General features: G+C 38.5%; 1 protein-coding gene across 3 annotated transcripts in view; it reads right to left on the reverse strand.

Moving 5' to 3' along the window:
- The window catches only part of phf14 (PHD finger protein 14), a 163073-nt gene that overhangs the window by 25436 nt on the left and 112126 nt on the right, over nt 1-25511 (reverse strand). For 2 of the 3 annotated variants that reach the window (XM_055157288.1, XM_055157287.1), the window contains exon 18: nt 18076-18193. In XM_055157288.1, the coding sequence (XP_055013263.1) occupies nt 18076-18193 (118 nt within the window). Of the gene's footprint in view, nt 1-18075; nt 18194-25511 lie in introns of those variants that run through there. The other variant, XR_008632718.1, reaches the window with a different exon arrangement.

The raw sequence follows: 25511 nt of genomic DNA on the forward strand, positions 1-25511 counted from the left end.
ATGTTCCATTGTAAAAGAATGTACATTTCAAACTTGCCCAAAATAAAAATAAATAAATATATATAAATATATAATTATATATATATATATATATATATAAATATAAATAAATAAATAATAAATAAATAACAAATAATAAATAAACAAATAAATAAAATTGGAAATGTTCAGTGTGTGCAATAAAAAATTTAACTTTTTCTCTATAACCCAGTCCTATACTTAATAAACAGTCACTACTTTATTAATACCCTAATTTACCAACCTGAATCCTTCTTAATAAACCATTAGGTCATTATTAATTCAGTCTTTGTTCATGTTTTATTAAGACTATTAAAAGCGTGTTACCATTTCTTAAAACATTATTTTAAATTAGTGTAGATTACGCCCAACGTTCAACTTAAATGAATGTTTTATTTTGTCAACAAAGTAATCGTTTGTGGATCTGCTGGGCCAATTACAGCATCTGCTACACTGTACATTGCTCTTAAGTTATTTAGTCTCGGCCCGTGTTGTTATAAATTAGAATCTACATAGACACCGGCCCCAGCTGCAGTCCCGGAGGAGCGTGTTAAACTCGAGTCAGCCTGTCCTCTCTGAAGCCTCCATTTGTCTGTATATACGAGCCCATTACAATATCACATGTGCAGACGCAGCACGCAGCTCTGGGACTGTCCCGCTAACGAACCTGCCTAATCGCCCCCTGTCTGCTGCTGCGTACGTGACCCTGAGCTAAGAGGGCCATTACAGCCACCCAGGTCCAGAGGAATGGACCGGGGGGGGCTCGCCGGGGACCCCCGCCGCAATCACACACGCGCCTGTTTACGGCTCAAATTGGCCCCTGAGAGGACGGGGGTGTCTGCGGTGCCTAGTTAAAAGTGATGGAGGTGACTGGCGCTCATTGATTTCCCCTCTGTCTTTGGAGTCCCGCCTGGACACCCTTGACCATGTGTGGGCTCCCTGCAGGCAGCCCCCGCCACCTCTAAATCACATTAAACTGTGCTTAAAGTCCAGCGCGCGCCAAATACAGGCATCAGTGGAGGTGTTAGCGCCGATTAAGCACCTCTCAGACTATTGATCGCGCACTTAAAGAGACAGTCTGCACTTTTTAGCGTTTGAGAACTACTGTTTAGTCATGCATTTTGGAATAGTTAGAGGAGCTGTGGACTGTGAAAACACTTATTAAGATGTAATCTGGTTTAATTATAAAAAGTTATTTCATGTCTGAAGCTTTGTCCAATTACAGAATTTCAAAAGGGAGATTTTGTGAAGCCCCATAAGACTAAATGTGCGACTCAGAGTCTTGCATGAAAAACTGGTATTTGGCAATCAAAGCAAAGTTTAAAAGCTAGAACTCTGATAACTCTTAGAAACTACTGCAAACATTTAAAAGGTCTCATTGGTATGTCAGTTTTTATAACTTAGAGTGGATCTAAACAGTAATTACCTTGTTTTTGCTGCTGTTTATGTTTTAAGGTGTTTAATAGTACTCTCTAAGGTCCCTAGTCTTTTTTGGGCAATTTTATTTCAATCTAGGTAATTTTGGAGCTTTGTATTCAGTGTGCTGCCTCCAGGGGCCTTCACAAATTCAAGTACTAGGTGATATCACACAGGAATTTGGTTGAGGTCAGAGTTTAGGTGTTTATCTCTCTTTCTTTTTTTGTTTTGTTTTTATACCATGTTATAACGTTGCTTGGAAGTGGAAAGTTTTTGTTATCATGACACCAAATAAAAAACAATTTAAGCCTGTATTAATGAAAAACTGTCCTGAATATCACGTGGTTTGAAATGCAGACTTCTCCTTTAAAGCTCCTATATTGCACAAAACTGACTCTTGTGAGCTTTAAGACATGTTAGAATGTTGTTACCTCCTGAAAAACAGACCTGGAGTTATGTTTTGTTTCATTCACACATGTTTGAGTAACTCTTTATTATGAGTCTGTCCACATCTCCAAAGCTCAAAATGCTCTTTTCCACTTTATAATGCCATGAAGTGGTAGTTTTGGAGATAACAGCTCCTTTTACCTTTTATTTAGTAGAGATTGGCAATTCCAGGGCTGAAAATAACCATCTAAATCAGGGCTGTAAAACTCAAATTCACTTCCAAAATAAAAAAATTGGGACTAAGTCATGGGCCAACTTTAATATTTATTGAAAAATTTCAACAACACCTGCTTGTTTTCTCTTCTTTCGAGATATGTAATGTTAAACCTTTTCTTATTAAAATAAATGTCTGATAATCATAATATAAAATAATAATACAGTTTTAAATAAATAATGTCTCTATAGCCAGTGGGCCAGCTCTAATTCACATCTGATATGATCTCGCAGGCCAAATATAATTATATCACGGACCAAATTTGGCTCCTGGGCCTGAGTTTGATAGCCTGATTCATCAGCCGGTTTTACTTCGTTTCACTTCATACAAACTGTCAGACCTTGCACAGCCTTAGTGTTAATTCACTCGATGTTAGGCGGGTACTTTTTATCATTTAACCAATCGCTGCTATTTGGTTGTGACGTATGTAATGTGCCACTAACGGGGTTAACTGGTTTATTAAGCTTTTCTCACATATCGTAAGAAGAAGGACAACAACGTCTTTCCTCTTGATGAAATTCACCAGACATTCTCTTTATTCCGGCTTTAAGTCCTCGATCTCGGGAATCGTTGATAACACTGAATATATGACTCTTTGCTGATTCACTGGTGCCCGAACTCGCACTTCCAGAGTTTTTGTGAACTGTCTATTGTATTTTCATTCCTGTCATAGTCGCTGGAGAGAAATGAAACTGAGCGGAGGCACTAGGTGGCACCAGCCTGGCTACGAGTTTGACATGTCTGATTCCAATGAAGGTGTATTGAGTTTAAAAACATATACGTAGAGCAATAGCGTTCCAAACTCCTCACCCGCACCTCCTCCTGCGGAAACATCACCCCGGTCCTCAAAGATCTCCACTGGCTCTCCATCCTCTAGCGCATCCGATTCAAACTCCTCACCTTTCCTCTTCTCACTGTGTACAAGTCCCTCCATAACCTGGCTCCCACTTACCTCTTTGAGCTTCTACACCACCGCACCACCACCCATGCCTCCGATCAGGTGACTCCAACGTCCGGTCCCCCCCAACTAGGACTAAACACAAGAGCGCCGCCGCTGCCCTCACTCTCTGGAACTCCCTGCCCAAACACATCAGAGACTCATCCACATGTTCAAAAAAGCCCTGACAACCCAACTCTTTAAAACCACCTTGTCTTACCTTTTTCTCTTCATGTAAAGCGTCTCTGAGCATCTTGAAAAGCGCTATACAAGTGTTATGTGCTATGAGAGAAGAACTCAGCCTAAACATGCAGGATTTGTGTGTTAAACATGTGTGAACGAAACAAAAAAAAAAACACAACTCCAGGTCTGTTTTTGATGAGGAAACATTATAACATAAATTAGAAAATAACACTTTAAGTACGTGGAAGCCTACAGACGCATCAAGAATCTCGGACTTCCGGTCATTGCGCAATGCATACTGGGAAGGATTTTCCGAAAAAGCGAGCATCAAACCGCCATGTTTGTTTTCCCAGTGGGATGTGTCTATTGTCAAAGCTGATCTTTTCAAGTCTTTTGAACCATATCTCTTTTGTTTCTGGTTCTGATATTGTCATATTTTAGTTTTGGGATTCAGACATCATAATTGTGTGGTTGTTGGATGTCCTAACAGCGGAAAACGGTTCGAGAAATTTGTTTGCGAACTCCATAAATGCAAAAGGGAATCAGATGTGTGTGACTGCAAACCTCCGTTCAAACTGTTTCCCTTCCCAACGCAATTGAAAAATAGTGAAAGGTGAAGGCGATGGGCAGGATTGATCCACAGGAAGGACGAAAAAGGAAATCTTTGACTGCCGAAAGTTTGCAGTGAACATTTTGTATGTGGAGCGCCATCAAAGCGGGATCCCGTTTGTTGAGCGAGAGGTACAGAAAACAAACAGACTGAGCTCGCACTTTCTTGTTCTTGTGGTTTTACAGCAACATCACGTCTTGGTCTCTTTGCAGTTGAAGGTGTTTCTTGGTGAACAGTTGGTGCCTTTTGCGTTGACTTTTTAAATTCGTAACCAAGGCTGAGTGAGGGATCGGGGTTTTGCTTTGATGGCGCTCCACATACAAAATGTTCGCTACAAACTTGGGATGATTTAGGCAGTCAAAGGTTTCCTTGATGCTCACATTTTCGGAAAATCCTTCCGAGTATGCACTGTGCAATGACCGGACGTCCGAGATTCTTGACGTGTCTATTGACCCACACTCACCGTTCCGACAGATAACCGCCGCGTTTCAAGAGCGATCCTTAACCTGTATTTATGTATTTATCACAATTCCAAACATGCTCCACTATTACTGATTAAACCACCAGAGTTCTAAGGAAAAAGCCGTTCATTGAGAGAATTAAACAGGCTAAAGGTGATAGTTCGCAGCTCAGACGCTCTCCAGAAGACACTGCGGCATCTGATGAGTAATGGGGCCTATTTTTCTTCCAATTTGCTGCATATAGTAAAGGCATTCGAGTGTGGCGCTTCATTAACTTAATTAGGCTAACTTAATTACAGTTTCTCATAGGTCAGGACGGGAGGATCCTGATTGATGGCGACGCTCGGTGAGGTAATCGCTCCTCGGAGTAAAAGTGACATGCAAAACATACAGGGTACATGAGCGGCAAAGCTGAGAAGAAGAGGAGAGAGAGAAAGAGAGAGGAAGAGAGAGGGAGAGGGCCAGGCTAATACAAAACCACTGTATGTAAGAGCCACGTTACATACAAGCGCTTATCCCCGTGATGCTATTAACTTTAAGCATTTAAGTTCTAAATCATTAATTAAGCTACAAGAAAGAGGCAGTAACTTATGAGACCAGAACACACATGAGCTGCTGTGTGCTAAAGCTGCACCGTGTAACTTTTCTGGGGGAGTGACCCAGCTCCGGATAAAGTGCAAGAAAATGGATGGATGTATAGATGGAGGGGGGGAGGGGTCTGCTAGGTTAAGTTACAGGTCAGATCTGTCTTTCTATGACCACTTGTATGAAGCTGTGAATTTATATTTTATTACTTTTGACTTTACATTTCTGTAATTATGTCTTTTTTGACACCAGTTTCTTGTATTTATTTAGAATTTATTATTACCATTTATATATTTTTTCTTTGTTATTATATTATATTGTGATTTGTGAGTGTCTGTGCCCAAATAATTTCCCTTGTGGATCAATAACCTTTGTCTAAGTCAAAGTTTAAGTCTAATGCTCACAGTAATGCATGTTTTTCAAGGATTTTTGAGGCATCACTCGGACAAGACAAGCAAATGTGGACCCTCCAAATTGTACTCTAAAATGCTAACAGTTAATTTTCTCTACTGCCAACTCAGAATCAGATGTAAATGGTCACATTTTTATAAAGCCCTTTTTCCTACCTTCAAGGCTCTCAAAGTGCTTTACATCAAAATCAAGCGACCACTCACCCATGTATTTATTAAAAGGTTTGCAGTGTTTGTTTGAAATTACATTGTACAAGTTTGTGGCCCATCTCCAGATCTTGAGCTAGGTTTGGTCAAGACTATTTTACTCTGAAAGAGATAAGAGAAAGCAGCTGTTCAGCGGAAACCCACCTGGCCACTGGGAGAAACATGTAAAAGCCACTCTGCCACCATGAAACCGGCACTTAAAAATGCAACCCGATTAGGTTCATTAGGTACTGATTATACTTTAGATTCTTGTACAGATCTCTATTTTTTCATAACTTGACAGTTTCATTATTCTATTGCTCCAAGTATGATGAACTTCCTTTTTTTGATGAGAGGAGGTGGAGGGCGTAAGAGCAATTTTCCAGTGGTCATATAATCATATAGTTTTGATTTTGTAATTTAATAAAATAAAAAAAAAGGAAGACAGACACAAAATCTGTTTAAAGGTTGTACAGAGGATTTTCCGACCGAGACCACAGCCCATCTAGACCAAATCGAGACCATCTTTATAACTTTCGACATTTATTTGTATTTTGTTATTTTGGCACATGTATATCAATGTTTTTATAAATCTATCTCCAGTTTATCACTCGCCGAGGGTCAGACCTTGGGACTGAGACAAGACTGTGTCCAAGCACCTTCAAGACCAAGACAAGACTGAGTACAAGTGCCTTCATCATCGAGACAAGACCGAGTCCAAGCGCCTTCAAGATCGAGACAAGACTGAGTACAAGCACCTTCAAGACTGAGACAAGACCGAGTCCAAATGCGATCAAGTCTGAGACGAGACCAAGACCGCAAAAAAAATGGTCTTGATGCCAGTTTCAAGACCGGACTTGAGTACTACAACACTGATGTAAAGTGTACAATTCTTTTAAGACTAATTAGTTTACAGCATCTACTGTAAAAGTACGAGAATGTGACTGTAGGAAAGATCCGCTTCGACTGAAAATGACCTTCAAACCATCAGAGGCAAACTGTACATCACAATATTTACCAACTACGCTGCCAACACTTATATCCAAGCCATTTCTTCATTTTTTTTCTCATACATTCTGATTCTACCCATTGTAATAACTCACAGCTTGTACAAATTCCCTTTTAATTCCACGACGTCACTTCCATCATTTGTTTGCGTGTAACAAAGCCTGTGCAAATGAGCAGTGGTGTTGTTTTTGTGTGGCTCTGCTGTGTACTGTCTGCACTAAAGGTCAGACGGAATAGGCCTCTCCTCGGAGCCCCCCCGCGCAGGTCCCAGTGAACGCGCGATGATACACCCGTGCGCTCTGCTCGTATTGTGGTCGTATTTGTAGGACAGTGCAGATTACAAAGGGCCCGGTGGTTCGCTGGTGGTTTGCCGTTGTGAGTTCTTTATTAGACACGCTGTGGTGGAAGGGAGGTCCGTTCTGGAGGCAGCTGATAAAGCGCAGTCCAAACCCAATCGTTTCTCTAATAAAGTGTGTGCGGGCTGGAGAGAGCGCGGTCCTGCACTGAGGAGGGAGGAGTGGAAGTTTACGTCAAGAGGACTACAACACCAGAAGATACCTACAACTCATATTACTTATTTCTATTGTATTTTACTTTTACTAGGGATGTAACAATAACCGAAATATTGTGATATCGTATCGTCAAAGTTCTCACAATAATATCGTGGACCATCACAATATATAGAATTACAAGTCTCTTTCTTAAATTAAGAGTTATGGTGCAACAACAGCTAAAAAAAAAAAAAAAAACACAGAGGGAACTACATAAACCATGATCCTTTGCTCCATTTCAATGTAGACTACAAGAAGAAATAACAATTCTAAGCACTTTTCAAGGCATTTTAAGAGGAAAATGTAGCATATTAACAGTTTTTTTCACAGCCTCCACAAAATATCGCAATAAATATCGTATTGTGAGATGAATATATCGTGAAAATATAGTACCAAGAGATTTGGATGTAACAATCGTGAGCCTCCCCACCATAACGTGAGCTTTCCCACGATATCGCAATAAATATCGTACCATGAGGTTCATACCGTGACGATATCGTATCGTGAGACTTGGATATTGTTAAACCTCAAATTTTAATTATACATTTATATAATTATGGCTTATTTGACACCAGTCTCTTGTTATTTTTGCTACTTACTTGAGCTAACTTCCCTTGTGGATCAATAAAGTTTGTCTGAGTCTAAATGCAGAGGACAAATTTCCATATTTTCCACAATTAAGTATATTTTAAAGGTACAGTTTACCTGAACAGAGAGGAAGTTTATGTCAGAGAGTACTATAACATCAGAATATATTACTCAAGTGAGTGTTGGATAGTCCTTGTCTTGGATCAAGAATACACACTTCTCTAATATTTTACAAATATGTAAGTCTAGTAGCTGGTAAATCTCTGTTTTCAGAGAGGTGTGACTGACAAGTGCCAGTCAGGGACACGAATGGGCTGTCGTATCATAAAAAAAATATCACAGGGCACAGAAAAACATCACAGATTTCTGCAGAATCAATGAGTGACTAAACTGTGTCAATTTGAGGTGAGATCAAATTGATTTAAAATGTAAAATGAGCTCCTTCACTTCAGATGAGTCACTGAAAACAAATAAATCTGAGAGAGACTGAGATGCGTGGGGACAAGACTGATCTATATTAAAAAATCCCCAATGAACTTAACAGACATAGTCCTGACTAAACCTGGTTCAAGGTCTGAAGATTGGTGCTTGAAAACTGCACTTCTCCTGACAGACAACCCAGCTGGAATTGAATTGTTCAAGTTTTCCACAATAAAGTATATTTTTAAGGTACACTTTGGAAGTTTTCCTGTGGGAGGTCCTCCACAAGTCATCTCCAAGGACAGATTATTACTTTGCCGAGAATGTTCAACAATAAAACATTAAACCTTGTGTGTCTTGCATTTATTATGCAAGGTGTTTTTTATCGCTACAAAATACCTTTAAAAACAGGTTTGTTAGTTAGGTGACCTCTTCACAGATCTGACTAGTAACTTGGCATGGTGGCATCACGTATGTATCTTGTTGGACATAGACAAGTTTAATGTTAAATGGTAAAACATTCCAAGCAAGTCAATAACATTGCCATGGAAACAAGCAGGTGACGGACCAGAAAAGTTACATAGTGCACTTTTAGTCTTATCCTCAACAATAACTTCAGTACAGAGTATATGTGTTAAATGTACGGCCGGATAAAACTACTCTTACAAGTAGAGTTCAAGTAAATCAAAGTGCTGGCTGCCCACCTGGGGGCTCACACGGGGGCAGAGATGCCAAGGGCCAGTTGTTTGCTGAGCCTTGGCATTCCACGCTCCATCACAACGCCACATTAGCATAAACACTTGGAAATGCCAAAAGCTCTTAAAGTTGCTCCAGTGGTGTTTAAAGTGCTCATCTGTGAACTCGTGTGGGATGTTACACTTTAAACTGCACTTAGCCACGTTTCCATCAAAAGGACTGCAGCTGTTCACAGGAGCGACCATATAAGGGCGATTCTCTCCACTTCCTGCTCCGCTCCAGGCCCACGCCCACAAACCCTCTGTTCTGACCTCACATCCGGAGCCAGCAGCCCCAACAGCAGTTGGCTCCTTTGAGATAGGCCTTTTGTTGGTCACACAGTGTAACTACACCCTCAGACTAAACTCCATAATCAGACTGTGAGGCATATAGAGTTTGGTTCAGATGTTTTGATCAAACTTCTCTATGTAATGTTTTTGAATACTTTCACCACAGCACAATGTTTGAGAAGCTGGTCTTCGTCTTTAACTATGTGGTGTTTCATTCAAAGCACAAGTTTTACAGACATAGCTACAAGTGCCATTGCCCAGTTTCTTCTCACAGTTGGTGTTATCACAGATACAGCCTCTGTACTTCATCTTTCTTAAACACTTTTATAGATCAACAAAAGTGGGGCGAAAATGACTTGTCCACCAAGGTTACAGGTTTAATTCCTGCTCAGACTAGGCTCTTTGGTGTTATTTTCAGCAGCCTCACATCTATGAGTCTGCCCCAGGGCAGCTGTGGCTACAATATGTACAACTGTACCACCTCCAGGTGTGGAGGGAATGAATAAAGTAGCTTTGAGAGGTTCTTTACAAGACTGTAAAGCACATTACAAGTCTAAGGCATCATTTTAGTAAAAGTATATGCCTTATACTTCTATTACACTCTTCAAGCTTTAAAAGCCACTTGATGACTGCACACTCAGTAGTGGCTGCCAATCGGTCTCCATGGACACATTCATACAAGTGAAACCAGAGCTGGGAGAGAAAAATGTAACCTTTGGTGGGCAAGTGCTCCAACAACTGACCTGCCAGTCCCAGAGTATGACACATGTGAGTGCATTTGTCAAAGACTCAGTGAATAATGTGTTAAAACCTGAGACACCTATGACCTTAAATGTAAGACGACCAAATACAACAGTCAGTAAACACATTACAAAAGATTACTTGCTTCTGTCTCTCCTCAGACATTTCAAACACCACTTTGTCCTAACTTTTCGAACTTCCCCCAGCCTTCTGCGTTCCTCCTGCCTGTGCGCGGACACTTGGCGTTCGCTCACACAGTCCCAGATAGCGCTTCTTGATTCATACATCTGCGTCTGATAAGAGCAGAGCTGCTGGGAGCGTCCTTCACTAATCACTCCCTTTACCTGCTCCTCTCCATCGGGGCTGAGAGAGGAGCTGACCGCCTGCTATCTCCGCCTGCAGCCGCACATATCAGGTGAGACGCCGCACTTAAGCCTGGCATTTCCAAACACCCCCTCCCCTCCTCCTCTGCGCCCATCCCCCGGCGGGCCCCAAACGCTGGCATTTAAAAGCAGATAATAAAACTGGCCTTAAATACAGCTCTCATCTCGGAGTGCTTTTTAGATGCCCTTAGCTGAGTCAATTATCTCCCCACACTTGCTATTACCAACGCACTCCGAGCACCCCGCGCCTTAAGAGGTCCGCGTGCACCACTTGTAAAAAAAAAGAAAAGAAAAGAAAAAAAATACACTTTCTTCAGCTCAAAAGGAACATATTAGAAGCAAGAAGAGGAAGTATTGTATGCAGGGATTTTTTTCAGTAAATGTGTAGTTGTGTCCCAGTAATTACTATGCTAAAATATCGAAATATCGTGATTACATTTGGTGATACGGTATCGTTATCAAGGACTGTTGTATCGATATATCGGCAAGAGCATTTTTTGGCATCTTTGAGCTCTTTTTTGGGAAACAGCGCTACAATTTTGCTGCTTATTTAGTGGAAGAAAACTTGTTTATGCAACTGATGACTTCACCGCGTTCTATAGATCAATATTGTTTAATACAAAAGGGGCTTGTAAAATTAATATCATCCAAGTGCAGATTTTTGTTGCACAGTCTTGGGTTTAGTCAATAATATAAAATGATTATGCTCCAGATTTGGGAATTCACCTTTACGATATTTTATGGCAAAGTACAATGTGATTAACAGGGAAAAACTGGCTCTTGCCTCCATCTGTAAGTACGACATCACACTGTAGAAGCTGAAAACCACCAGTACACTTGACATTTTCACTGTTGTGATGATTAAAATAGAAAAAAATAGACATATTTAATATTAACTTTGCACAGGTAGTGGTTTCACAAAGAAATCTTGTTAAAAAGTATTTGGTTCTTAAAAAAACATCAGTATATATCAGTTATGACATCATGTATCGCCATATCGGGATAATACCGTATCGAGAGCTGTGCATCGTGTATCGTATCAAATCATGTGATTCCCAGCCCTAATTACAATATCGACTTGTTGGTTAATACGTGATAGCTCAAATTATATTTTCTGGGCCTCAATATTTATCGTGTATGCAATTTCTTAGTAAAAAGTGGACAGATTTGCAGTATTTTGTTGTAATATGATAAAATTTGAGCTGTTAAAGGTCTTATATTGCGCAAAATTGACTCTTGTGAGCTTTAAGCCATGTTAGAATGAAATATAATAATTTATTGTTAGTCTCTTTACATCTCCAAAGCTGCATGGTCTGTTCCACTTTCTAATGTCATGAAGGGGTAGTTTTCAAGTTAACAATCTACTATCTTTTGTTCAGGAGAGATTGCCAGTTCCAGGGCTGAAATGATCCAAATTATTCTAGTGAAGGTGGATGGAGTTTAAAAACACAGTGGAACAAGATAGAGTGTTTTCCATTTGAGAGAAGAGCTTAGCCTAAATACACAGGGTTTGTGTGTTAAAATTCTGGTATATTTTTGATAAGGAAACCACAGTAATATAGGTCCTTTAAAGGTTGAATAAGTGACTCCTATGGCTAATTATTGGTTAATTCTGTTATTTACATGTTGCAGCTCAAAGTTTTTAATGATTCTGTCTATTTAAAATGGTTTACTGGGATTATCTTGTATTATATTGTTATTGTATCAGTGGCATAAAGTAGTTTCGATATTATCATTTATCACAGTATATCTCTGTAGCAATATATCGTGCTTAAAGGTGCACTGTGTAACATTTTCGATGTTTCACCTGCTTGTTTCTATGGATATGTCATTGCTCTGCCTGGAATGTTCCACATTATGACATTAAACAGGGCTACCTTACATTTATTCAGTTACAGGTGGGTTTATAACTCAAAAATACCTCGAAAAACAGGCATTCTGACTGTGAACTTTTCATCTTCATGAAGATATAAAAGTTTAATACCATACTGTGAAACATTCCAAACAAAGCAATAACATCTCGAAAGTTTCAAGTTTTGTTATAAGCCTACAAACATGTATGCAATGGAGGAGTTTCACATCAATTTAATCGAAATATAATATAGAATATAATAATCAAAATAAGTGAAAGGATTCGGAAGAGGCTCGTGGCGATGAAGAGCTGTTGAAGTCCATTGCACCGATTTGTCACGTCAAAAACAGGAAATGTCGCGCAGCTCTGGGGAGTGAGCTGGGCCTAAGGGTGCCCACTGGATGTGAGCGGGTGGGTGGGAGAGGAGAGGTGCTGGGGGAGAGATAGAGGCGTGGGTGCCAGGGGGGAGAGTGGGTGGTGATCGACATTTCAGCGGGCTTGGAAAAACAACTAAGAGGCTTCTATGTAATTTATAACTGGGTGACCAGAAAAATTAATAAAACTCTTGGTATTATAAGAAAAGTTTGTAAATTTCTGGACTCAAAGTGTATACTTACATTATGCTATCGTTTAATTTATCACTGTCTGTCATACTGTAATATAGTCTGGGCAAGCACTTTCTCTACTACTCTGAACAAAATATTGGTGCAAAAACATTTTGTTAGAATTGCAACTCATTCTGTGCCACAAACATCGTCTGTTAATTTATTCACCAAACTTAACATTCTTAATATTTATGAGATTAATATTTATCAAATTTGTATTTTTATGTATAAAATTCTTTATAATTCAACAATGATCCCCAAACATTTCACATTTTATTTTAAAATCAATGCAGAGATTCATAAATACAAAACTCATCAAAACAATAATTTTCATGTTCTAAGATGTGTTACATCAAGAGCTCAGTGTTGCCTTCGATACAGAGACTTTAAATTCTGGAGATGTTTTTACATCTGGTTAGTGACGAAACATCAGAGGTGTTGTTTAAAAAGAGTTTGAGGAAATGTTTGTGTTTTAATCCATGTTTGAATCAAATTAATTTAATCCATGGTGTTTAAATGAAATTTTATACACACACACACACACACACACACATATATACTTTTTATCTAGTGTTTTTTTTTGTTATGTTATATGTGCAAAATAAATAAATAAATAAATATAAACTGTTTTAACTACGCAACTTGCAACACAGACCTCCACCAAGGCGTTAAGGCTGATTTATGCTTTACGTTCTAGATGCCACCTTGTTTTCTTGACTCTTTTGCAACAGATGTGACATAAAAACCGCTGCAGGCTGCTCCATGTTTGTTTATTTTTTGCAAAATTTGGTCTATTTTGGTCAATTCTCAAATAGATTTTGTGCTCCCTCTGATGTTTTTTTTTTTTTTTAAAGACTGCAGTCTTGACATAGTAAAAGTGCAATGACGTTTACTACAATACGCCTCTTCCTTCAAAAACGTTTTCCAATCTGTACACAAAAAATATGCAATCCATGTAAAGTGCTTCATTATCTGCCTGTTTATATCAGCTAGACTTTACTTTATCTTTCAGAAAGTTTGATTTCATAAGCCAGGCCATACACTGTAGCAGGTTAGAGAACTGAAATGAAAGAAAATTAAGGTTGGCTGTTTCATCGTGTTGTCAATAATCGTGAATAATCATTAAATCGTGACACTTTTTCATAATAACAACACTGAAATTTCCTACTTGTACTTGACATGGAGCTGGAGCCTTCTCTGTGGTGATTTTTTCACAACATGTCCAGCTATCAAATATAAAGCCTCGTCTTCTCGGTGAAAGCTTTGGGTGAGCAGTTCTATTTTTAGTCTCCCGTGGGCTCATGAGAAAGCTCCAAAGGGCATCCAAGTGCCTGTGGGCAGCAGCTTAGTGCCCTGTGTTCTAAATGAAAGGAAACATATTGGACAACGGTCAAGGAAGAAAATTAAGGACTTTGTTGTTGTTTAGCTATGGTGTTATTAATTGTGAAAAATGTATAAATTAGTCTTTTTGTCAGTTATTGGGTTGATGGAGTCTTAGGCATTAGAAGAAAGGAGAAAATAAAGAGTAAACTGAAGAACTTGTGCAGGTGCAGTCTTGAGGAAAGGTTTGGTCAGACTGAAATAAGCAGTAATTACTGTATGAGAGCTTTTGCCATGCACCAGTAGCGTGCAGTGATTTGGGCTGGACATCAATATTTAGTCGATAACAATTTAATAATGCCATTTTTTCTACAAACTACACTGGAAATAAGTATAGCTATACATTTTTACTGATTTTAAATTTCCCTAGAGCATTATTAATTGTTGCATTTACTATGCGCCTTTCAAAGTACATCCATAAAATGTTCTTTACTCGATCTCGCTCAACTGTCTGGCCTTTCCTGACTGAAATACTCTACTGTATTGGTAGTCGCACAGAACACTAGGTGCCAGAATTGTTTAGATTTTCCAACAAGACTGCCTGTGCTTGGCAAGCTCCGATTGTAGCCACAGCTGCCCTGGGACAGACTGATGGAAAGCACTGCCTTGATTGCCCTAACCACACCCCACTGCCAAGCCCCCTCGACTATAATCTACTGACAGGACATTTTAATCTGCCTTTTAACTGGATCAGGTAAATTTGACCACATATCCCCCATCCTTCTGTATCTTCATTGACTCCCCGTGCATCTTTGCATTGATTTTAAAATTCTTTTATCTGCTTTGGGCCCCTCAGTATCTATCAGACCTGCTCGTACCTCACACCCCTCTTGTGCAAGTCACCAGATCAGGCTCTTCTCCGTGTCCCAGAGACCAGGAGAAAACAGAGAGGAGATCGAGCTTTTTTTAAATCCCCCCTAAAGACTCACAGTTTCTCCTTGGCTTTTAATTCAGCCTGAGGGTTGACTATTTGTCACTGTTATTTTTGTGTCCCATCTAATTTGTGTATGGCACTTTGGTGGACTGTGTTTTTTTTAAAGGTGCACTGCGCGACTTTTCTGGTGGAGGGTCCATCAGGTCCATCATCTGCTTGTCTCCATGGAGATGTTATTGCTGTGCCTGGAATGTTTCATGGTATGACATTAAACACATCTATCTTGCAATGATTCGTTATGGGTGTTTCCTCTCCACAGATCTGACCTGTAATGTAGCCTATAGTTGTCTACCAAGAGATAAATGGTTTAATCTCCATCGTCTAACATTCTAAAGAAAGCAAAGACATTTCCATGGAGACAAACACGTCATGGACCCACCTTTAATAAAATGCTCTAGAAATAAAGTTGAGTTGAGTCTTTAGTCGACCAAGATTTTCTTCAGTCGACTAAAGCACTAATCCCTAGTGCAAATAGTCCTTCTTCAACTCCACATATTTCCGCTCACAAAACAATCTCCCAAAAGCCCCTCAGTAGGAAACAGAACACTTTCTTACTGTGAAGCCGGAGAACCGCTGCGCACCCAATGAACTGATAAATGCAATACAAACGCGCACTGAGAGCCAAAACATATTCATTAGAAATTAATTAGAAGTATCATTAGCAAATGCGTCGATTCTATGAAGTCATTTGAGAAGGTAAAAAGATGGATTCCTTCGCTGAGGTTTTCTGAGCCCGGCTAAATGCGGCGCCAGTTTATGCAGCAGCAGGAGCTAACCACAGGCTGGAGTCACCGCTGAGAGAGGATAACAGTCATTTAGAGGAGGGGGGAGGGAGAGGGCCAGGATGCTCTGCTCTCAACTCTCATCCTCTGATTCATACTATTCTGTACAGCTGTCGCAAAAGACGGTCACTGGCCAACACAGATGTCCTCATGACAAATGCGTGTAAATTAACCGCACTTTAAGACTATTAAAAGTGGCTAAAAGTACTCGGAAGTCTCACAAGTATCCTCCAGAGACCATGCGGTGAGGAGTCTGAACCGGTGTGACCCGTCTTCAGTCAGAGATAACTCCTTTCTCACTCACCTTTAGGGATTTTAAGATTTTTTTGTGTTTATCTTTATTTAATTGCTCGTCCATGTCCCTTATGGGGTTCCGTACAGTCCACCTTTGCACACGTGTACAAAGAAGATGAAAGAAAACTAAAGAGACAGACTGAAAATCTAGCAGCATTTGGCTAGTGTAGAATAAGTGAATAGTATAGGCCCAGACTCTTACATAACAAAGAGTCTATTCAAGTCACAATATAATCATCAGAAGAACTAAAAAAAAATACATAACTGTGACAATTTTAGAGGCTAAACTAGGTAAGTTCAATACAATGAATTATCAAGTCAGAAAGTACAATGAGCCTCACGTAAGGCTGAGTTGCCAGATTCAAAGCTGAAATCCAGTTGGTTTAAACCTGAAATACCCGGTCACTGGCCAAAACAGATGTCCTCATGACAAATGCATGTAAATTAACTGCAAGTGCTCGGAAGTCTCACAAATATCTTCCAAAGACCATGTGGTGAGGAGTCTGAACCGGTGTGACCCGTCTCTAGTCAGAAATAACTCCTTTCTCAATCATTATTTGCGTTTCTCTTTATTTAATTTTTCTTCATTGTCCGTTATGGGGCTCCGTACAGTCCACCTTTGCACACGTGTACAGAGAAGGCAAGAAAAAAAGTACACTAATGGGACAGACTGAAAATCTAGCAGCATTTGGCTAGGGTAGAATAAATGAATAGTATAGGCCCAGTTTCTTACATAACAAAGTCAATTCATGTCATAATATAATCACAAAAAAAACTCAAAAAACAACATCGCAAGAACTAAACAAATACAAAATAGTGACAATTTTAGATGCAAAACTAGGTAATTTCAATACAATCAATTATCCAATCAGAAAGTAGAATGATCGGGTTGCCAGTTTCAAAGCTGAAATCCAGTTGGTTTAAACCTAAAATACCCGGTCACTGGCCAACACAGATGTCCTCATGACAAATGCATGTAAATTAACTCCAAGTGCTCGGAAGTCTCACAAATATCCTCCAAAGACCATGTGGTGAGGGGTCTGAACCAGTGTGACCCGTCTCCAGTCAGAGATAACTCCTTTCTCACTCACCTTTAGGGATTTAAAGATTTTTTGTGTTTATCTTAATTTAATTGCTCGTCCATGTCCCTTATGGGGTTCCGTACAGTCCACCTTCGCACGTGTACAAAGACAAGATAAAAGAAAACTAATGGGACAGACTGAAAATCCAGCAGCATTTGGCTGGTGTAGAACGACAGAACAGTATAGCCCCAGTCTCTAACATAATAAATAATAAAGAGTCAGTTCAGGTCACAATATAATTACAAAAAGAACAACATCACAAGAACTAAAATAAAATTATAATTGTGCCTATTTTGGAAGAAAAAATTATGTTATTTCAATTAAATGTACCCAACAAGGTTTTGAAGCTTACTTAATTATTTAATGATTACATTTTGCTTTGTTTATATTAAACTACAGATGAAAATAAATGTGTGGCTTAATCTGGTCTGTGCAATGTCTCAGTCAAATAAATACACAAATAAATGAATATTAAGGCAAAAAAAAAAAAATACAATCAAAAACCAATATGGGGGAAAACTGAAACATTTTGGACACATCATCTCATTCAGTGTTTTTTTTGTTTATTTTTACCACTTTTTTGAGAGACATCAAATATATGAAGCAAGATATTTATTATGTACGAAAAGAATTATGAAGGAAAAAATTAAATAACTGAGGATTTGAATATAAAATACACTGAATAAAAACAAAAATCCATAATTCCATATGTCTTGCATCATATTTGTTGTCTTCTGCATGTAAACAAAATGTAAAAAAATAATAATAATAATTTAATTGAATAAGATTGTGTGTCCAAACTTTTGACTGGTGTATGTCTCTTTTTTTATCGTCTCACCATAAAGTGAATGAAACTGAATTAAAGATTTCACAGTTGTTTGGTCACGAACATTACCGTGTTGTGATGTCTGTTTTCAAAATATCCGTGAAACTAATCCGCGATACGATGACATCCCCACTGACCTTGGAAGAAGAGGTATCACACTCCTGGCAGATCCAGCCGTAGCCCGTCTGTTTGGGGGACTTCTTCAGGGGGGGGTCCAGACAGCCGAAGTGGTAGCACAGGCGGCACTGGTCACACCTGAACACACACGCACAGAAGAGGAGCGGGGCGTTAACGCGGTGATGGATGGAGGCGGGTCCAGGAGCTGTCGGTCATTAGACTTTGTTAATGGCGGTTAAAGTGGAGCTAATCGGTCGCCTCCCTTGACCTGACGCAGACATTGAGCGTCCGGCGGTTCGGATCAGTGCGGGTAAATACGGGCCTTGTTATGGGCAGATGGATGGAGCCGCAGGAGGCAGCAGAGGGCAGGGACGAAGAGGAAGAAGAGGTAAGAACGGCCATACAACAACACAAAGTTAGACAAGGTAAAAACTTGTAGGCAACACTGTATTTATTAGTTTCTGTCACATTAATGTATCTGTTTACATCTGCCATTTTGAGGACTATATTACTACTACCGTGTTTTCTTTTGAATTATTTATGGCAGGGATGATATTTTTTCATAGTAACAGTCCTAATTTTCACTTTTTGCTACAGCTTTCTAAAATCTATTGTTACTAGATCTGTAACTTTTTTGGAAAGAGGCCTGCTGTCGGCTTCGAGATGTTGTTGCTTTGAGTGGAACGTTCAAGAGTTACTTAAAATATCCATATAATATTTATTCAACATGGGTTGTTTCATTGCTTTCTAAGGACTTCTAATGACTTAGAAAAACACGTATCATCTCCCAGTATTTGATGGATACTATATTTAGTAGGAAAGTAACAATAACCAACATATTGTGATATCATATCGTCAAAAGTCTCACAATAATATCATGGACTGTCACAATACATCAAACTACAAGTCTCTTTACTTAAATTTCTTGTTATGGTGCAGCAATAGCTAAAAACCCAGAGGGAACTACATCGACCATGATCCTGTGGTGTTGTCAGTGGAGACTTAACATTAATAACACTTTTAAATCTGAATTCTTCATGTTACATCAGCACCATTATTGACAGTATCAATGTTTTTTGTAAAGAAGTAAGTAGCAATAAATATTGTACCGTGAGATGCATATCGTGAAAATATCGTATTGTGAGATTTGAATATCGTTATATCTCTAGTATTTAATGGTAAAGTGCTAAGTATTAAGTAAACAGAATTGTCAGATTTAGATTTCAAATTTCTAAACATTCCCAAATATGATGTAGACATGTTAAAATTTAAGAAATATTGCTTTAACTGATAACAATTGTAACTTTATTTTATTTATTTAATGAGACAGGGACAGTGCACAATACACATATACGCTAATTTGCCCCTGTAGTCTCAGCAATTGTGATGCTGATTTATTCTTGATTTCCAGAACACTGGATATGATGGCCAAGTTGATGCTTTGGTTATTAAGAGCCTGTCCACACGACAACCTTTTTTAGTCAAAACGGTGAAATTTTTATTAATTTTGGTCCCACACAGTCGGCGTTTTGGGTGGGCGAAAATTGTGTTTTTTGAGAACGGGTTCCACAGTAGAGAAATCTGAGAACGCCGGCGTTGTGTTGTCGTGTGGACAAACAAACCACAGCTTTTGGAAAACGATGATGTCACGAGTCCGTCATCCGCATGGTCCTCCGATGCAGCGAAGGCTGCAGCCCTCGAACTGGCCTCTGCAGACCGGAAGACTGGTGCCGAAATTGGACAGGTGCAACCTACGGAGCCGCTCCTGTCGCCCAACAACCGCACCGCAGAATACACATGGATCAATAACAAAGATTATGCATGAATAATTAAACTGGTGGATTTTGAGACCAAGTTATTCTAATAATTCACATCCAAATCTTATGGCTAAAAAATGAAAACTTATGTTTAACTTTTGCAAAATGGCTTTAATTCTGGGATAAATCTTAAACAGGCTAAATGACCTAAAGTTTAAAAAACTATGATAGGATCTGCATTATTAAATATTATTATCAATGGTAACAGCGCCACATACAGGTGTGGCAGATGTATTACATCATTTTCATCGTTTTTTTCAGCCCGTAAAAGAAAAAATCCAGGAGTGTTGTCGTATGGACGTAGTCTCAGTCAGAAAGCAGAATGAGCCTCACATGAGACTCTCATTTGGGTTGCAAATTTCAATGCTGAAATTGGTCTAGTTAACACATAAAAGGAAGTTGGGAAACTGTTGAAACAAAGTGAAGCAAACAGGACTCTTTCACAGAACCACTCCTGGGGTCATGAGGTGCACTGAGGCACTGGAGCAATACAAGAGGAGCAGGAGGTGCTCCACAGCCCAGAACCTCAAGTCTGGAGAGTTCTGTCTGGACCAAACTAACAGTAAGAAAACTGCTATAAAATTATTGCTATGAATTATACTCCAAATCTGCAACAACTATTAAACTATTCCAATAACATTTGGATGAATGAATATTCATTACTTGTTGGCTCTCAGTAGAGATAGAGGGAGGTGGGCATTAGAAAACAGAAATGTTACATAGAAACATGTCTTGTTTTTTTCACACTAAATTCATGTTTTATTCAAATACATAAAACAGAAATAAAACTTAACAAAATAAAACTTTACAAACCCACTGAATGCCAATGCTTTTACTGCTCCATTAGGGAAACACAAGATTACAACTGTTATTCACACGTTTAATATTTTTTTAAAGGTCACAGCGAAAAATGCCACGCGAAACTGGGATGTTATGTAGCGTCCTATTTGCGTACAATGAGGAGGCCTTAATTACAGAGCACTTCACTCCACGCGCTCCGGCTGATGGTGTGTTCGAGGTGAGGTGGTTGGATGGGATTTTTCAGTACTGTCAAAGTGAATGGTGTTGTGGTAATCAGTTATGAGATGGCCTGCCCTTCGCTAACGCCCACACTACACAATTAAGAGCCAATTAGAGTCTAATCAATGGAGGAGACTCGCATGCTGCACTCAGTCTGATAAGAGGAGGTCAGCCACAACCGCTCTTAGATTTAGCCGCTATTCTTGGAAAACAGAAGATGTGAATGTATATTTTTTAATTAAATATTCTTGAATCTTGTGTAAATCAGTCTGCATTTAATATAGTATTTGCCACGTTTATATGAGAGCTTTAATTCCGAATAAAAATAATCTAATTCTGAATAAAAATTAATTCAGCTTTAAAAGGACCATGTAAACACTTAATTCCTAATGAGAGTGATTATTCGGAATTAAACGTAATTCCGAAGTAAGTGGTTGGTTTAATCCGATTTTAAAACCAAATTAATTTATTCCTCGATCATGTAAACGTTTATTCTTCTTAAAAATAATTCAGGTCGTTCAGTTCATGCTCGTTGGGTCGCCCTTCTGATTTGGACGATCCAGCTCCACCAGTCCTGGCTTCGGACTTTCATCCACTGCTCTTTGGATTTGCGAGTGGGATGTGGGAGTGGGAGACAAGCAAAAGGCGAACCTCCACTAGAAATGTTACACAGTGTACCTTTAAACAAGAAATACTATGCAAAATTGACTTTCTACCATGTTATAACGTTCCCAAAACATGTCTAAAGAGGTTTTATATGTCATTTGTGCAAATCACAGCAAAAAGTGGAGTGTTAAAATTGACTATCACAGAATCAGTTTGAACATTTTCTCAGGTTTTATATGAGTCTAATCTGTTCAAGAGTTAATTTAACATTTTTGGAAATGTTAATTGAGTAACACTGGACTAAAGTTCCTGTTTAACCTCGAAATCAAGAGTTATATTAACGTTTTGAGAATAAATGAAAATTTTGCTAAACAACCCACAGAGGTGTTTTATTTTTACACTGTATTTTAGTTGATTTAAGATTATGATGAAATTATGTACAAAACTGGTTCAAACTGGTTTTCTCTCACAGAAGATTGTGGGTGGGAGGAGCCAAATTAACACTAAGGGACGTTGAATTAACACAAGGGGAAGTTGATTTAACACTAAAGGAAGTTGATTTAACACTAAAGGAAATTGATTTAACACTAAAGGAAGTTGATTTAACACTAGGGGAAGTTGAATTCACTGCAAATAACCCCAATTCGAACCCACATTTAACTTTCAAATAGTTAAAATAACACTTTTTATGTTAAAAACAACTCTGAAATATTTTACCCTGAAATTTTAATCCTCCAATTTTTGTTGTGTAATATAAAGTCATTTTCACAGGACAATTTGTTGAATTTTAAGGCTTTTTTGTTGACTCTACTTACGCTTTATATCCAAAATTCACTCAAATGTTTAGTTTCAGAAAAATTACCCAATAATTTTTAATTTCTTTTTCAAATTGACTATAGTTGTTGCGTATTTACTCTGACTAGAGTTATTTGTGTGCGTTCTGTGGCACCTCCCACTTAATACTAGGGGAAGTTGAATTCACAGTTTGAAAGTTAAATGGGGGTTTGTTAAATAGGGGTTCATTGCCAAATAAAAACAACTCTGAAATATTTTAACCTAAAATTTTAACTCTCCAGTTTTTGCTGTATAGTTTGAATAATTTAGTGATCTCTCCCAGGTACTATTTGAAGCCTCTTTACAGTTATCAGTACGATTCTGTCCAAAATTCAGACCACAAACCTATTTTCCCCAAGATCCCACATAACAATTTTCTCTCTATATATAAATAAATATAGAAAAGCATGATACAAAAACACTTCAACTTCACAAACCTGATGCGATGTGCAGGAGTTTCATTAGTGGAAGGGATGAGAGCTCAGAGCGTCAAAAAATAACTATTTTAACATGCTGTTTTCGGCAAATACAGCTTTTTTTTTTTTTTTTCAAAACACTAAAAGGTAATATGTTGATCTAAATATGTTATGTGTTAGCAGTTAATTAGAAACATAAAACATCTTCTTTAATCAATAAAACAATTAAAGACATCAGCTTTAACATGAAAAGTGAAAGTAAAGTGAAATCCAATCCTCTCAAATTGTGTTAAAAACTGTGAATTCTCAATCTCAATATGAGAAAGAAAACATGATTTATTTTTTGTCACATCACCCAGCCTTACTCGTAACACCTTTCTCTTAATATTTAAATAAAGAAAAGATACCGAGGCTCATTTGTCAGATAAAAATAGAGCAATTTTATCAAGACGAGAAGCAAAAATACTACGCTAAAATTTATGAATAAATAAGCGGTGGCATTTCAACACATTATTACATTCAAATCCTTCAATATATTCTCTCACTTTAACATTTACAAACCCCAACACAATAACAACAGTACTTTTCATTTCCTCTGCTAACCCCACATGACAGCTCCTCACAGCCATCTTAAAGGTGCACTGCGTAACTTTTCGGGTTAGGGATCCTTCACCTGCTTGTTTCTATGGATACGTCATTGCTGATGTTCCACACTATGACATTTAACAGCTCTACTTTACATTTATTCAATTAGAGGTGGTTTTATAGCTCAAAATTATTTTAGAAAAACATTAATTTTGATTGTGAGTGGCGTCGCCTCTCCACAGATCTGATCTGTAACTTGGCCTAGATGGGTCTCCATGAAGATAGAAAGGTTTAAGACCGCACTGTGTGGTCCTATATTTTGCTAAATTGACAAGGGCTGGTTATCATTAAGAAGTTGACGATATGATACATACCTCGAAACAGTGAGCTTATGATTCGATACGATTCAATACGATATATTTCAATTCAATTCGATACGGTTCAATAAAAATAAAGGCTAAATCATGGCTGTGATACTAAAAGTCTTTGTTAAACCACTTCATGTGTAAAATTAATATGAAAAATACCCATTTTACTCATCAGAACAGTGAAAATATCGAATGTGTCACATAAACGAGTTTTCTTCCTCTGAACAAGCAACAAAACTGTAGCTCTGTAACAAAATAATTTAGTAAAATATACCAAAAAATACTCTTGGCGATATATCGATACAGCAGCTCACAATGTGTATGTGTGTGTGTGTGTGTGTGTTGGTGGGTTTATATATGAGTGGTGTATTGTGTGTGTGTGTCTTTCTGTGTACGGTTTGGACCCTGAGCCTGTAAATAAAGTTATATATAATATCGAAACTGTATCACCACATTAAACGATACGATATATCGATATTTCAATATTTTTGCATGCCTCTAAAATGGACTCCCGTGAGCTTTAAGTCATGTTAGAATGTTGTTAACTCCTATAAAATGCACTTGGAATTTTATTATTAGTCTGTCTACATCTCCAAAGCTCAAAATGCTTTGTTCCACCTTGTGATGTCATGTAGTGGTAGTTTTCAAGTTAACAGCTCCTTTTTATCTTTTGCTCGGGGCTGAAATCATTAAAAAAGATTCTAGTAAAGGTGTATGGAGATTAAACCATATGACATCACAGAGTGTTTTCTGTTTGAGAGAAGAACTCAACCTCTAAATACTTCGACACAATTTAAATCCAGGCTTAAAATGGTTCTGTTTAGCTGGTTATGGTTAGTTTGGTTATTATGATTTCACTTATGTTCTATGTTCGATTGTATAAGAATGTAAATCTTTACCGTATTTTCCGCACTATAGGGCGCTCTGGATTATAAGACGCACTGTCATTAAATGGTCTATTTTCGAACTTTTTTCACAAATAAACCGCACCGGACTTTAAAGGAAACACAACAGTGTGATGGGTCAGTGGTTTTGTTTGTTTGTGGCGTTCACGGTGACTCTGGGCTTTGTTCAGTTGTGGCGTGTAGGGAGGGTGCTGTCTGGGACCAACGGATTGTTGGCCTGTTCGCAGTGACTCAGTTGTGTGTAGAAGTGGGCACGTCGCGCTTGCTTTTTCGGTACGTTCCTCTGTTCCGTTCCTCGTCCGCGTGGAGTGATGAGTGTGGCTGTGGGTGTTTTTCGCTGCGTGGTCGGTGTCCGCTCCGTGTGTGTTTGTGTGCGCTGCAGGTGGTGCAGCTTTGTAGTTTTACTGAAGTCGTGCTGGGACACCCGAATGGATTTGTGTATAGGGTGCTTTGGTTGTTTTTTGATGACGTTGGAGGCTTTTGAGAACGCCCTATAGTCCGGAAAATACGGTATTTGCCCAAATAAATACATAAAATTAAATGGCTGCATATGACTGAAAGGTTTTTATTCTGCACTTTTCTCTCTCATTTAATGTCTCCTTTTTAATTTTATGATGATTATTCATGTTTTGGTTTGTTTGTATCGTGATCTTAATGTATTTCTTATCTTGTAAAGCACTTAAAATTACTTTGTGTACAAATTTTACTATACAAATAAACTTGTCTTGCCTAAATACGCAATAGATTTGTGTATTAAACATGTGTGAATGAAACAAAACACAACTCCAGCCATGTTTGTGATGAGAAAAGATCAGAAAAAAGCGTAAAATTTGCCCTTTAACTCCACGGTAAATCTACACATTCAGTCCGGACGCGGGTCTTTTCACAACACCGTCCAGATATGA

This window comes from Boleophthalmus pectinirostris, unplaced genomic scaffold (genome assembly GCF_026225935.1).
Source record: "Boleophthalmus pectinirostris isolate CB_2022bp ecotype Guang Dong unplaced genomic scaffold, ASM2622593v1 HiC_scaffold_21, whole genome shotgun sequence".
In the NCBI taxonomy this organism is placed as follows: Eukaryota; Metazoa; Chordata; class Actinopteri; order Gobiiformes; family Gobiidae; genus Boleophthalmus; species Boleophthalmus pectinirostris.